General features: G+C 36.6%; 1 protein-coding gene across 8 annotated transcripts in view; it reads left to right on the top strand.

Annotated features, from left to right (window-relative positions):
- PDE10A (phosphodiesterase 10A) overlaps nt 1-15,424 on the top strand; it is a 351,678-nt gene that overhangs the window by 298,062 nt on the left and 38,192 nt on the right. For all 8 annotated transcript variants that reach the window (XM_021544164.3, XM_021544162.3, XM_021544159.3 and 5 more), the window contains 3 exons: nt 9,460-9,600; nt 11,937-12,092; nt 14,775-14,825. In XM_021544164.3, the coding sequence (XP_021399839.2) occupies nt 9,460-9,600; nt 11,937-12,092; nt 14,775-14,825 (348 nt within the window). The remainder of the gene's footprint in view (nt 1-9,459; nt 9,601-11,936; nt 12,093-14,774; nt 14,826-15,424) is intronic.

Genomic DNA, 15,424 nt, shown 5'->3' with positions numbered 1-15,424 from the left:
CCAGTGCATTTCTTTATGCAAGTATTACTCAGCTTTGGTGCCAAAATGGTTCCAGTGTGGGTAGTTCAGTTATTTTAGCATCTTTCTGGGTGTTCAAATTGCTTGAAGCTCTACCACTCAGTGCAGTCCTAAACTGAGAGTGTTCTGATAGTGATTCTGCTTTTCAAACTATTGCCCTCTAGCAGGTAAGCACCCCTTGCATTCCCAGCTCCTTCCTTCCCCATGAAGTTGCCCAGCGTTTCAGAATCTGGTTCTGCCAGTGCTACACATATGCTAGAATTAATTGCAAAGTACTTGTGCTAAAAACAGTCGCGTTTCCTCATCAGGGCCATAATCTGAACAGACCTGTGCTCATACTGCCTCTGGTTTTTGAACTTTCTTCATATCTAGGGGATTATCTTTGTCCATGGGTTAGTGTAATTATGCAAATAAAGCTGGTATTACTTAAGGTACATAGCAGCCATTTTACAAGTACTATATACTGGAGAACAGAAGTGCTTCCAAATCAAACAAGAAAGTTTCACAACTCTCCAGCAAAGGACTTGACTTTATTTCAATTTTCTTTTTTCTTTCTTATGGGGATGAATGTACAGTTAATAATTCTCCTGTTATGACCTTAATTAAGTATCATCTTCAAACATGGCTTAAAGGATTTACTGAAATTTTCCTATTGGATACTTTGTGTGTAAATCAATTGCTCAAGTATCATGCTAGCTAGGCATTTAAGTCCATAAGCTGACATCTTTACAAGGCACTGTTTCTAAAATTCTTATCCCAATTACAGAGTTCCTAATGTATTACTACATTAATCAAGTTTTCAGATAGTTCTTCTTTATAGTCCTTACTTGTATGAGTAATTTGCCTCATGATTACACCATGATTCCCACGTAGAGATGTATGACTTCATATTTAACAGTCATACACTTAAAGCAGCTTTTACTTGGTCTTGTGTTACTTAGTTCCTGAAACTGCAAATTGTGTTGACAAACAGATTATCTTTGCTTCAGACAGAAGTTTCCAATAGCTTTATTGTAAGAAATAATTATGTGAGGCCACAAATATGTGCACATACTCTGTGCTTCAGGGTGTATTTTATTAAGCCATTCTTGAATTTCTGGTCATGCAAAACTTGTTGCCGCTTGATGTGTGTGCAGTGCCATCTAGTGAGTTTATGAGGTGGGTGATTTGCATTATTAAGAGCCCAGTGAAAAACATGTACTGTTTGCTGTCTCCAGTTTTTGAATGCATAGGCATCTTCTCTAAAATTTGAGTCTTTTAACATGTTTCCAGGTGAAATTATTGCAAGTCAATTCAGGAAACTTTGTTCTTTATCCTTGAATCAATTCTAAGACCATGGGGTTCTTTTATATGTAAAGTGGAAGAAATCTGTTGCTTTCTTATTTACCAGTGAATAGTGATACTCAATGGAGAGCTAAAGCTCTTGTTTAGTTACAGTGTTTGAGTTTAAATTTGAGTCAATAAATTATCAAACTGAAAGAAATAACTGTCAAAATGTATTTTGGGGACTTGTGGAATGTGTTCACAATTAATATAGTATCACAGAATATCCTGAGTTTGAAGAGACCCATGAGGATAATTGAAATCCAGTTCTTGGCCTGCATAGGACACCCAAGAATTACTCTGTGTGTGAGAGCATTGTCCAAACACTTCTTGAACTCTTGTCAGGCTGGTGCTGTGATCATTGCCCTGAGGAGCAGTTCTAGTGCCCAGTGATCCTCTGGATAAAAGCATCTTTTTCTAATATCCAACCTCAACCTCCCCTGACACAACTTCAGGCCATGCCCTTGGGTGCTGTCACAGAGCAGAGATCAGCGCCTGCCCCACCCCTTCCCCCCATGAGGAAGCTGCAGCTGCAGGGAGGTCTCCCCTCAGTCTCTCCAGGCTGAGCAGACCAAGTGACCTCAGCTGCTCCTCACACGGCTTCTCCTCAAGGCCCTTCATCATCCTTGTGCCTTTCCTTTGGAACCCCACTTGGAGATTTAGATCTCTTTTGCACTGTGTCACCAAAAAGAGCCCCCAGCACTCGAGGTGAGGCTGCCCCAGCTCAGAGCAGAGCAGGACAATCCCCTCCCTTGCCCGGCTGGCGATGCTGTGCCTGATGCCCCCCAGGCCAGGGTTGGCCCTCCTGGCTGCCAGGGCAGTGCTGGCTCTTGTTCAACTTGCCATCCACCAGGACTCTCAGGTTCTTTTCTTCAGCACTGCCCTCCAGCATCTCATTCCCCAGCCTGTGCATGCATCAATATGTACTATAGATAGAATGCAGAAATTGCTAGAAAACTAGACAGAGTACAGTAGTTTATGTTTTACTATCAGAATAGGAGATTGTTTTGCATAAATCTGCAAAGATTTATCCAGGTATCTGATTTTGTGTGATATATTCACTAATGTGCAGATAAAGAAAGAATATAGGACTGCAGATATGTTTGTAGGATTGGATTAGATTTCAAAATGGCCTTTGGAACATGATCAGAAGGCAGACAATGAATCAGCTGAGAAAAGTTACACAAACAGAACTCTAGCCGTAGTGTAAAGTATTTTCCCTTTTCCTCTCTCTGTTGCTGAAGCCCCAGATGGAATAAAACATTATTTAAACACAGCACATTAAGAAAAAAATAGAATTGGAGGAGCTGAAGTGAGTTCAGGAGAGAGCAGAGAGAATGATCAGGAAACAAAAGTGCTTTTGCTTAGTCTAAGAAAAGGAAGTTGAGGGGTGAAAGTATGCCTAGATAAGGCAGAGAGGAAAGGAATCATCTCCAATGGTGTGTAGGGCAAGAAGCAGTGTGCTTGAATTGTCATTGGGAAACTTCCTTGGTTACGGCTGTAACAAAGCATGGCAGTCTGTTGCTTGTGCAAGTTCAGGGATCCTCATCCCTAGAGGAGTGTTTGGACCTCTCAGCCAAATGTCTTTCAGAAAACTGCTTAGCTGACCATGCCTTAAAATGGAAGGGATGGCAGGGAGGCATGTCAATTTGGTTTTCTGTGTCAATGAACTGCTATAACTCTTGTGGTGTTTTTCTTGCGTAAATCAACTGGAAAATTTCCAGGAGTTAAGTTCAGTTAAAAATTGATACTATTCAGAAGGGTGAACACATAACCCCCCTGCCAAAAAAAAAAAAACCAACCAAACCAAAACCAACAAAAAACAAACCCAAACCAAAACAACAACAACAACAAAAATACCAAACTCAACTGCTAGTAGTTCTACAGTAAGTGCACCATCTTGATTTCACAAGTATCCAACATTTGTGCATACTATGTGGCTTAAAATCGCAAATCTCCTCTAGTACACTGTGAGGTGTTGCAAAGGAAACATTTTTTTAATAAACAATGGTGGTAGTTGCTGGTGGTTTTTTTCTTCTTTTAACCCTGTGTGCCTCATACAGTCTGCTGCACTTGTGTTTAAACCCAGGGCATAATTGCCTAGAACTCTTTAAGATTTTAGCATGGTAGTGTTGGGCTACTGCTTCAACTAAGCCACATAACAAATGCAAGGGGTTTGGCTATGACTAATTTCCAAATTAATTATGTTAGTTTGTTTTTCTTGGTCATCTTTGCCTATTATGATGAATTTTATTCTTACTAAAAATCCAGGCCTTAGGGCACAGCCTTTGTAAATATCTGCAGATAATTTTATCATTCGGTTGTGTGGTCTTATATTTAAGTTGTCCTTTACCAAGAATAAAAATCTATTGCTGTTACTGAATAGAAACAGATGTGAGCACCAGAGGCCATTAAACTCACTTAATATCAGCTTGATCAATTTCCTTTTTCTCTTTTAATTTTTTCTTTCCCCCAAGCATCAGATCACATAGCAGGGCTTTAGTATGAAGGCTTTCATTTAATGTCAGTTGAATATTAATTGATTTTCTGTGAAGCATTTTTAGGACCAGTTTTATCAGTGGATTGTGCTGTGGAAGAAACTAGATCAAGATCAGTCACCTGTACCAGCAAAATAGTTTGTTAGCAGAATGCTTGTCACATGTGTACTTATCCTTCATTTTAATCATTAAACCTGTTTCTTACCCAGACTGTTTTTCTGCAAGGAAATTTTAGAAAAATTGGTATATGATTGTCATTGGCTTCATTATAAGTAGTTCTATGAAAAGAAGAAATAGCAGTTTGTGAAATTATAATGATCATGAAGATGATGATGATGAAGTTTGCAGTTTAATTCCAATCCTGACAAACTTTATGTAGCTAGTTGAATGGTTTCTAGTTTTTGTGAGATAGGATTTGGTATTGTGCTGTATTCCAACAAACTACATACCAACAGTGACTAGAAAAATAGCATCAGTTATACCTGTGATTGTCATCTTCATTAGAAGAGCCAAAGATTGAAATCACTGAAAACTGTAGGTACTTTCTTGGTGCTGTAACAATATCTGTCAAGAGTTGCAGATACTATTGTGTTATGAGACTTGCTGCTACTACTCCTGTTTTCTTTTACTGGGATTTTAATCTGCTGTCTCTGTCAAGTATTAGATTTTCACTGGAAAAACTAAAAATGAGGCCAAGTTACACTAGCATGACAAGATGAACATGAGTGATTCTTCATGTGCATGCTCTTACCTGTTAGAAATGAGGAGCAAAGAAGGTCTTTTCAGCCACAGTAAGAGATTCAAGAGAAATAAATAATTTTACCAGACTGAGTGCATAGTACCAAGGAAAGAGCACCAAAAACCATGGTATTATGGCTTTTTGAGCATAAACTCATCTTGGTATGTGTCTGAAAGCCAAGGTGGTGGGTTTATCTGTGAATTGAGGATGTTGTCATCTTTATATCTCTCAAGAAACAGTTACAGTGCAGCATTCTTCATTCCTGTAGACTGGCAGGCTTGTTAATACATTAGTATTTTTAAAAGATATTAGGCACAACAATATGTTGCCTATACCTAGAGTGCCTAAGAAACATGGGTCATAGAATAGAATCATAGAATCCTATAAGTTGGAAAAAACTCTGTGATCATTGAGTTCAGCTATATAGCCTAACACCACCAAGATGAAACAATGAATTTTGCAACAGTCGTCTGTGTTCACCAGAGTTTAAACACTTGTTAAGGTCATAATTTCTTTTGGACTTTCCATTTTGCTTCAGTTTGTTTTTTTTAGAACCTCTTGATCTCCATGTTCATGATAGGTCATTAGTGGATTCCAAACCATATTGTTACATCCATCAAAATTAATAGGAGTTTTTTGGGCTGTGGACTTTAAAAAAGTGAATTAAGTGATTAAACTAGGAAGGGAGGAGTAATTTTGAAGATTTTAGGCCCAGCCAGTGCAATATGTCCTGTCACAGATGGAAGGAAAGAAAGCACCTCATGTGGTCTAGGGTTTCAACAAGTTGCAAGAAGTTCTTGATGTCAAAGTTTAGTGTTCTCCTGCCTACTACATTTAAAGAAAGAAGTCCATCACCGTGAACTTACTGGAAGAATATTGTTAAGAGGGTAGTTGAGACTGATGAAGAAAAGGAGATTCTGTCTGTCTGGAAGGAGGTAAACAGATCAAAATTGGGAGTTACAGAGTCCTGTGGACTGCCAGGTGCCAGAATGCCTGAACCTGGAAGCTTCCAAAGGATTCTCTCTCCAAGACAATGTTTGTCCTTTTGGTAGTTTTTCAGATCCAGTTTTTCAGACTGAATCTCCCATTTTGGTTGCCTTCTCTCTCTATCAACAGTAGAGATACCTAATGCTCTTTCTACACTAGTTATCTTTTATTACTTTTGCCTGGAGAGACACTGTGACATTGCATTATCAATAAAGAGCTATTTGTATTTATCCCTTTCTGATACTGACTTAGAGGCTCACTGCAAGTGATAATAGCAGCAAAGCAGTCTGTGAGTAGTGCACAAGCACCCTGCTGTCTCCTTTTACTGCATGGTGAGCTATCAGTATAGTATTTGGGAAATCAGGGGTCTTAACATTCTTATATTTCCTTTTTTATTGACTATATATTGGTTAACTTGTGGATGAAGATCCACCGATTTCTTATTTTGATTATTAATCATTGTTTATTATCATTACCAGAAATACAAACTGTCTTTATTGAAGTAAAATATTCAGACAAACTGAGAAAATGCAAGTTAATTCACAAGGGCCAATCTATCAATTTCTTCACTTACTTGTGAAGCTGTATGCAATATATCTGATGTCTGTATAGACACACTTCTAGTTACCTTTTGAGCTAGTGAAACATTATTGGAATGTACATTTGCAAATTAAAAGAATGCTGGAGTCATTGTCAGAAGAAAGTAGGTGAGCCCCAAATTTTATCATTACTGCAGTACATTTCGTTTCATAAATATTTTCTTAAGCAAAAATAAAAAGTGAGCTGCATAGGTGATGTGAAAACCTGCTGGATTTTGACAGTATTAATTTTAGAGATTCCCATAAATCTGTGTCTGGGGGGTGCCTCAGAGATTATTTCAGTAACACGCCATAGTAGAGTAGAGCAGTTTACTTTGTTTTGTTTGGCTGACCTTGCCATTGATGGCTTCTACTCAAGACATTGCTACATAATTAATTGGCAATAAACATTTAAGCTCATTCAGATTTAAATTCATCAAATATGGAATGTACAAACACTCATAGCAATTTATTAGGTGTATGTATAAAGTCAGCGTGGAATGGTAGAAGCTTATGGATTAATTTCAGCTCATATATGGTTATGAGAAAAATTGCCTTTCTTTTTAATAGTCTTGCATGGTTAGGATAAGATTATCAGTTGTTCTGCACAGTCATTTCTACCTCTGCAGTCAGAAGGAATAGTGGCAAATTTGGAACCTACTGGGTAGTTGAAGAGTTTTTCGATCACTGACCCTTAGTTTGCAACTTTCCATAGAATGGAATTGCTTCTGCAAAACTCTTTTTTGCAGAAGCTGTAAGTAAAATAATGTTCAAAAACTTTTTCCAGCATAGGGAAAAACTTTTTCCAGCAGTACTTCATTGTGTTAACAACTGAGGGGTTTACCAGGCAAAATGATACACAAGGACACAGGAAAGACCGTGCTGCTTCAATATGTCAACACAGGTTTTTGGCTGCTGAAGATTTAATGAAGGTGTTTTCTAAGAAAAAGATGTTAGTGTGGGAGAAGTGAGTTCTTTGTTTTCTGGTGCAAGTGGCTGTTTGGTTTTCTTCCCTTTTTTTCTTGTTTTGAGAAGCTCTTTCTGAGAAGAGAAAGATTTGTTCATTGTATTATGTTTAGTGCTGGGCATGACTCAGGAGATGAGTGTGCAAAAGCACATTTTATACACATAAATTAAATAGCATGGTTACTTTGCTAATTGTGCTGCATTGCTACCTTGGCAAAAATAATCAAATGTATCATGTAAGAAGAATGGTGTGAATAAGAGTTATTCTTTGGCATTTTCAGCAAAATTGACTTTGATCTCTGATATCTGGTTGATTTTGACTCATTCCACTACTTGGACTATATCAAGCAGGCTTTTAACATTGTGTTGCATCTCTACATTTTACAGTACTCTGCAACAGAAACCACCTTTTCACTGTTACTGTTCCTATTATAAGAGTACTTTTTAAATAGTAACTCTTAAGCATATGGTATAGCAGATAAGACTTCTATAAATATATGTATTTCAGCATTTCTATACTCTTTATACTTTACTACCTTTTTTATTATTTGAAAAATACTTTATACCAGAACACTGATTTACATAAATAAAGACCTGTGATTTCTTCAATTTTATTAGAATAATGTTCTTTTATTTTTTTTTTAGATCATGGTGTGCTTTTCTTGGCTTTGTTATATAAAATGTTCTTTTTCATTCTATTTAAATGCATGTAAAAACATGAACTGAAGCTTATGAAGGCAAGCAGCTGTGAAACTAAGTTTTCATTTTAAAATTATATGTATCTTTATTAGATTATAAACAAGTAAGAATAAATGGAGCTTTTTATTCTGGTAGATTGAGTAGGCTTGTTCTGACAGAGTAAATGTATTGATTTGATGGTTTTTGATGTTTGGATGTTTCTTTATTTTTTTTAAATTACATTCTTGTAATTCATATGGAAAATACACATTCTGACTTTTCAAGTGTATTTTGCCTCTAGAGGCCACACTTCAAAGATGCTGTGAGCATAGATGGGTTTGAAGAATAAGGTTCAGGTTTAGGATAAGAATAAACAGAAAATTTCATGATTTCATGTGCTTGTACTGTAAAGTACTGTACAGTAAAATGCAAGACATTAAAATAGAGTAAATAGTCTGAATATTTAGCAGGACTAAATATTTTTTCCAATTTAAAAAAATCACTTGTCAGTGCTAAATTAGTTTGAGGCAACTCTATTTTCTTATTATTTTTAAGATATTTTAATTTTAATCCATACCACACATTAGCAAATTAATTTCTGTATGAAAAACTCACTTTCTTGTCCTGCTGAATTTCTGCTTAAGAATAAAGTACTTGCTTACTGATTTTGTCAGAATCTTGAGTGTTTTTCTTTTGAGCTTACTAAATACCGTAATTGTTGGACTTCTGATTCTTCTTGGATAGACTTCAGCATTTTTTTGGCTATGAATTTTTTAATTGACGATTTTTTTCCCCTCAGCATAAAGCACAAATTTCTCCTTCCAAAATACTGGTAATCCATTGCAGCTCTCTTCATCACTTCAGGAGTGCCTTCATATGGTGCATTATATTGGATCTCTTTAGTTTCTGAACTTTTCACTGTGGGGTTTTTTTTGAATTATTTGGTACTAATGCTTTATAACATACCATGCATATTTGTAAAGACGGGAAAATTATGAGAGGATGCACCTCGTATCATCACTTCATTTTCTACAGCTGATAGTAGATGCTGAATTTTTGTATGCAAATTTTACCTGTAATAATCCATGCTAGAAAACAGCTCCTTTCTGACTGCAGCCTTAATGAAAGGAAATTCTGAGAGTAAAATTAATTAGCAGCACAACCTGTGACCTTTATTAAGAGGCATGTTAGTAATATGTTGTGCTGTGGCATTGTCATGTATCTCTGGTACTATATAACAAGAAATTTAAATATTATATCTACTTTTTGAATATTTTATATTGAAATAAATGAATTCATTGTAGATAAAAAAATTAAGATAATGCTTTTCTTACAAGGCAATGTTTTCTTTTGTGAGTCTTGTATCCTGTGTATTAAGTGTTCAAAATAAATGCAATCCTACCCTGATTTAAAGAATAACTGACTTAAGTCATCCACTGTGCTCACAGGAGTTGTCCAGAAGTTACCTGGATGACTTTAAAGTGGGATTTTCTAAGATTTCAGAAGAATTACAAGGAGTTTATTCAACTGCTTTTCATTGTCAAAAGCCGTGTTTTTCTACATTATCTACTTTATTTTACATAGTTTGCGCAGGAATTGTAAAAGTAATAATGCTTTCTAATTGCTTTTCTTTTTCTTTCTTTCTTCTTTTTTTTTTTTTCCTTCTAACTAGAGTCTGTGTGTATTTACACCACCAGGAGCTAAAGAAGGACACCCACGACTCATTCCTGCAGGGCCCATTGCACATGGCACTACGGTATCTGCTTATGTAGCCAGATCCAGAAAAACCTTGTTAGTAGAAGATATTCTGGGGGTAAAAAGCTTTCTTTTTTTAATGAGATATTGCAGCATGTTCTCAGAATGAATGTTTTGATGCTGAAATGTTTGAGATGAACATTTAAGGATAGAATTTGCATCTGTCCTGATACCAGGAAAATAAATCTGAGTTTGGATTAGCTGATGGAATAATTTTAAAGGCTTGGATTTTTTTTCACTTTGGGTTTGGGTTATTTTACCAGTTTTTTCGTTGTCAGGTAAAGGATGTGATGGAACCACAGTCATGTGGAAAAAACACCCAGTCAAAACTCCTGTCTTCTTGGTCTTGAAATATTAACCTCAAACAAGAAGATTTTCATACAGTCAAATTTGAAAATTTGATTTATTTTTTATACAGGGCTCACACTGACAAGAATGTCAGTCAGAATTCTGGTTATTAGGCAGGATTTTTATCTCTGCATACTCTGATATAAAGCTAGTACACTGATAGAATCAGTAGATTTACATGAAAAGTGCACTAATGTAATTGATATCAAAATTCAAGCCTTTTTCTGTAACAGGGCTTGGAAATTCCTAAGGTGGTATTCTAATAATTCTTGGCACTCTGTATATCTGTCCTTTTTAATTTTTTTAAAACACTTCATGAACTAGTTGTATCTATGCAATTTTATGAAGCACTTTTATGATTAGTTGGTTATGAGAACACCAAGGAAGTTCACATTCTCTTCTCTCTTCAGTGTTTCCCATCTTTTCAAACTCTGTGCAGAATAACAATTTTTGGATACTGTGACCAAAAAAGAAAAAAAAAAAAAAATTGGACATTGCTCTCTCTAGTTTTGAAATTATTTCTTAAAAATATATATGACCTTAGTTGGGCAAACCTGGGCTATTAACAAATACCAGATGCCTAATGTGAGTGCACTTAAACAGAGCCACAAAACCAAAAGGCAGAAACTGCTTTCCCTGTAGTAATAGTCAGTGCTTTCTACACACTCTGGACTATTAAGATTTTATGTGCTGGTATGTTTTTCAGTTAGATTAAGGGTTTAAATTGTTATTGTTAATTTCCAATTAATATACTGATAGCCTTACATACAAGAGTTCTGTGTTTTCATTTTACTATGTTCTTGATTCTTACTAAAATTGTGGGGTTAGTGAGGAGGAGTTTTTAACTTTTTTGTTGATTTAGTATTTGTCATTCATTGACCAAACAGCAAGATTCATTTTGGAGATGGTTTGCCTTCATGTGATTTTAGGAGTTTCTCAACAGTGAAAGGGAAGTGCTTGCGGGTAGACTTGCCAGCCCTTTTCTTGTGGGAGGACAGAACTAAAAAGAGAAAGCAGAAGGCTCATGTTTCAAAGTGCTTCCCACTCTCTTTTGTCTGTCATTTGTTCAAATTGATTGTCATCTTAGTAATTAAGGTAGAGATTACTTGCTGTTTTCTTTGAGAAGTGAGAGATTTTGATCAGTCTTGGAAGGGTGTCTGTCTTGCCTAAGCAGAGCCTGCAGGGAACATCTGGTACGAATCAAGTCCTGAAGGACTGATGTGCAAGGAAGTGGGTCTTGCACACTTCGCACTGGGCAGTGACTGCCTTACTAACTGTAACATCCAGGTGCTTTTTTAGGTCTGCTTGAGTTTTCCTACATGGGGAAGTGAAGCTTTAAAGCCTTGAACATTCTCTATTGAGGGTTGAAAGTTATGTATTTGGGTTTTACCTAGCAGCTGGTAGGATTATTTTAACATTTGTTTCTGTGTCTTTTGCACCAGTTTATTCAGGATGTGTAAGAAAAGAAAGATAATTTCTTACTCTTATGCATAATTTTTTGGAATGCATTTTCCTCCTCAAGTGTAGGTCGAAGATTATAACTGTATAACCTAAAGCCTTAGCCTCAAGTTTCAATTTTTGTTTTCTTGCAAGCACTGTTGTCTGCTCTTTAATACTGAGATCTGAGCAGCCCACTTTGGGATTACAAATTCTTTGGGGTTTTTTGGAGAGAAGGATGGTGGAGTAGTAGTGTTGCTTGTTTGGATTTTTATTTAATCTGGACAGGCATTAGCAATAAAGTGCTGTTTTTTCTGCCTGTGACAAAAGGCATTATGTAAACAAACATAAAGCTGAGTGTATTATGAGACATCCTTACCTCAATAAGGTTATCTGCATATGTACATTAATGCTGAGACTTCAAAATTACATTTTTTAGTAGATGTCTTACTACCATGCAGAAGTCATGCTGAAAGATGCGTTTTAGTGACTTTTGTGATTTTCCTGTAGATTCGGTCAGATAGGAAGGGGAGGAAAACATCAGTATGTCTTTGCTGTTAATGTTTTATCAGATTTTACATTTTATCAGATTATGTTTGTATTCTCTAGGATGAGCGATTTCCCAAAGGTACTGGACTGGAGTCGGGAACCCGTATCCAATCTGTTCTGTGTTTGCCAATTGTCACAGCAATTGGTGACCTGATTGGTATCCTGGAGCTTTACCGTCACTGGGGCAAAGAAGCCTTCCACCACAGTCACCAAGAGGTGAGCTCGTGTGCAACCTGTGCCCCGCTCCTCGCCATGGTCAGGACTTCATTCCCATCCCTCCCCCCACTCCAAACTTCCTTATGTCACTCTTCTCATGAGTTTATATCTTTTTCATGCTTGATTTTTGTTCCTACCAAAAAAAAAAGGAAATAGGTAGTGATTTATATTTTCAGTCAGAGGAAGTAAAATATACAAGTACAGGGACACATCAAGAGTTTTACCTTGAGGATAAACAGATTGAAAGTTTCTTTATTGATTATAAACTGAATACAGAGTTGTTAGAGAAGTTAACATTTGGCCGGTAGATGAAATGTAAGTGTAAATCAAACATCAAAACCCAAAATCACTTTATATAAAAAAAGAAAATGCTCAGTTATCCTGAGTCTCAATCTTAAATTTCCAGTACAGCTTTATTTTACATTATGGTAAGATTTTAAAATTTATTTTAGTTTACTCTTTAGTTTACTCTTTGGTGAGAAGTCAAGTAATGAGCTCTGTCACAAAACAGAGTGTTGCAATGTTACACCAACAGTTTATCAAGTCTCAGTGCTGGGTCTCACAGGAAGGGAAAGCGATTTTACTTTAAATCAAACTTGAAGCAAAAGAGGTTTCTGATATTTGCATCCATGTTTTTACTGCCACATGCTCTCCAGCACCAAGATGTGTCTGTCTAGGCAGTATTTCCAGTTCCAGGTATCCAGGTATTCCCTCCAGAATACCTTGGAACAGGACAAGGGATGCTGTCTGCTGAGTCTTTATAGTCTCCTGGCTTCTTTCCAAGTTGAAACCATGTGCTGGTTTTGGGTCAGGATTTTCTTTAGCTTTTTGGAGCTGATAGCCTTTGTCTCTCTCTAGCCTGTCCCATCTCTGTGAGTTGTCAGGATCACTGTCCTTTGTCTCCTGACTTAGATGTCCTTAGAAACTGTGTATAGAAGTGCTGGTACCTGGATAACCTGCCAGTCTAAGTGACACTCATAAAGCTTTCTTCTACTTTTTTTGACTTCTGATGTTTCCCTATCCAGATATTCTCATTCATACTCATCCTCCCCTTTCCATGCCTGTTCTGCATGCATTACTCTGTTCATGTAAGTTTGTGTAGCTGTGTTGTCCATACATATCCATTTATCAATCTGAAGTTAGAAGCTGTTAGCCAAATATAAGTGGATTTGAAAATAGAACAGGTGATGTAAAGGTTATTGCTGAACTAAAGGTATTTAAGGTGCATCTTTGCTCTCATGTCAAGGTGAAGATCTCTGTTATGTCCCATTAAGATGTCTCTGATGTAAAGATGAAATTTTCTCTGTGCTGTCCCCCAGAGAAGGGAACCTGAACACACAGTTAGGAAAAAATTGAGTGAGTTCTAGCCAGGTCTGTTGTCTCAACAGTGATACGAGATCCACTATGGTACAGTTTAATTGTACTGAACAGGAATTATTTGTGTGAAAAGGACAGAGGAGATTCAGGCAAGACATACTAAAACTAGTCCTCCCAAAGAAGGAAAACAGCAGCAGTATTTGTCAAGTGTATATTTTGTTTATCAGTAAGCTAAGTACGCTAGCATTCATCTGATGTCCACATGTGTGTATTAATTGGGTAGTCAATTCCATTTCAGCTTGTTGTCACATCTTGTATTTTTTCACCAGTAGACAGAGGTCAGGGTAGGGATTTAGTGTGATGGGACCACTGTCCTTGCTCAGAGAACAAAGAACAGGCATTCATACAAAACCAGGCTTCATTAATTCTGCAGCCTACACATAATGTATTTAATTTTTTAAATTGTCCTATTACATTAATCAATCTACAATTCACATAAGTCTCAGACATGCATTGTTTTATGAAAATATGAATGTTATATGAAATAGCTGCCGTAGCTAAAGTTCATTAATGTTCTACTTGGAAAAGACTGGCTGCTAAATAGAAGTATTTTATTAGTAAATTAAAAATATTTTAAGGTCACTTTCTAAGTGTTCTAAAGCATTATTTTCATTTTCAGGTTTCTGAAAGCCTTTGGATGCCATTTGCAATTTTTATGAAATGTGTGCAAAGTGTTCTGTTTAAAATTATAAAATAAAAAATACCTTAGGAGGGCATGCAAAAGCTGACCTCTTGTGCTTCCATTCCCTGTGTTCCTGTAAAGCTGCTGTGCTTCAAGGACAGGAGATTATGCATGGTAGCACATCATAGTTAGCTGCAGTTTACATGACATTTGTTTAAAATGTTGCCTGGAAACTGTCATACTTCAAACACTTGAGCTGAGGGATCAGGTCTAGTTCTGCCACCAAAACAGTAATGAGAGAAACAGTGCCTGTTTACAGCTGGAAGTAGCTATTGCTCAACAAATACAGCCCCAGAAATCTGTTAAGGCATATTTTAATTCTATGGCAGATGCCTTTCAACAATTTAAAGCCCTCAGCTTATGAGATGTTTGTTTTGATGTTATATTTTTGAGCTGATGGGTGCTCAATTCTGCTTCTGAAAACCATTGGTAAGCTCTAAAATTGAAACACTTGCAAGTACACTGAGACTTTTGCAAAATAATTGTCCTTCCTTAAATTGTTACTGCCTGCCTGTCTAAAACAGCTCAGTCAATGTACTTGCAGGTAGATGATAAAAGAGGCATGTCACTGATGTGCAGTTTTCAAGGTTTCTTCAGAGAGAGTTTCTTCTCTTTTGTTGCAGGTTGCAACAGCAAATCTTGCATGGGCTTCAGTAGCAATACATCAAGTACAAGTAAGTGTGAGTGGTTTTTCATTTTCTTATGGTGTTACTTGTCTTCCAGAATGTGTTTATTAGGAGCATGGACTATGATCAGATTTAACTGGAGGTCATTGCTAAAGCATTGATTAAAGCCCCTTCCTTGAACCTGGAAAAATATACTAACATTTTTGGTGTTCATTGAACTAGTTTTCCTCACTTGCAATCATGGATCAAATGGCAAACAGTATTTGTACTAAAGGAAATAAATTTGAACAAAGTAGATAAATAATGATTAAAGCAGATTTATCATAACAACTTTGCACAGTTATTTAGTTTTCTTTTTCTTGTGAAAGGCAACTGCTAGGCTAACTGGTTGTTTCCTCCTGCTTTGGTATTTGGTTTAAAATTATAAAGTTTTGTTAGCAAAGCCTATTTTAAGCCATCCTTGCTAGCTGCTTCATGGTCCTGTAACTACTGCCACTAAGGATGCTTCATGCTGTCCCTAGCTGAGTGCCTAATGGAGCTTCAGTGTCAAGCTGCTCTAGCAAACCCTAGCAGCTTTGCTAATAGGTTTTGTTACTTAAGCTAGCAGAAGATGGTAACACTGAAACTAAACATATTCTGTCAACTCA

This window comes from Lonchura striata, chromosome 3 (genome assembly GCF_046129695.1).
Source record: "Lonchura striata isolate bLonStr1 chromosome 3, bLonStr1.mat, whole genome shotgun sequence".
Taxonomy (NCBI): domain Eukaryota; kingdom Metazoa; phylum Chordata; class Aves; order Passeriformes; family Estrildidae; genus Lonchura; species Lonchura striata.
Note: the sequence above shows the minus strand (reverse complement) of the source record. Positions and strands in the feature narration are given on the sequence as shown.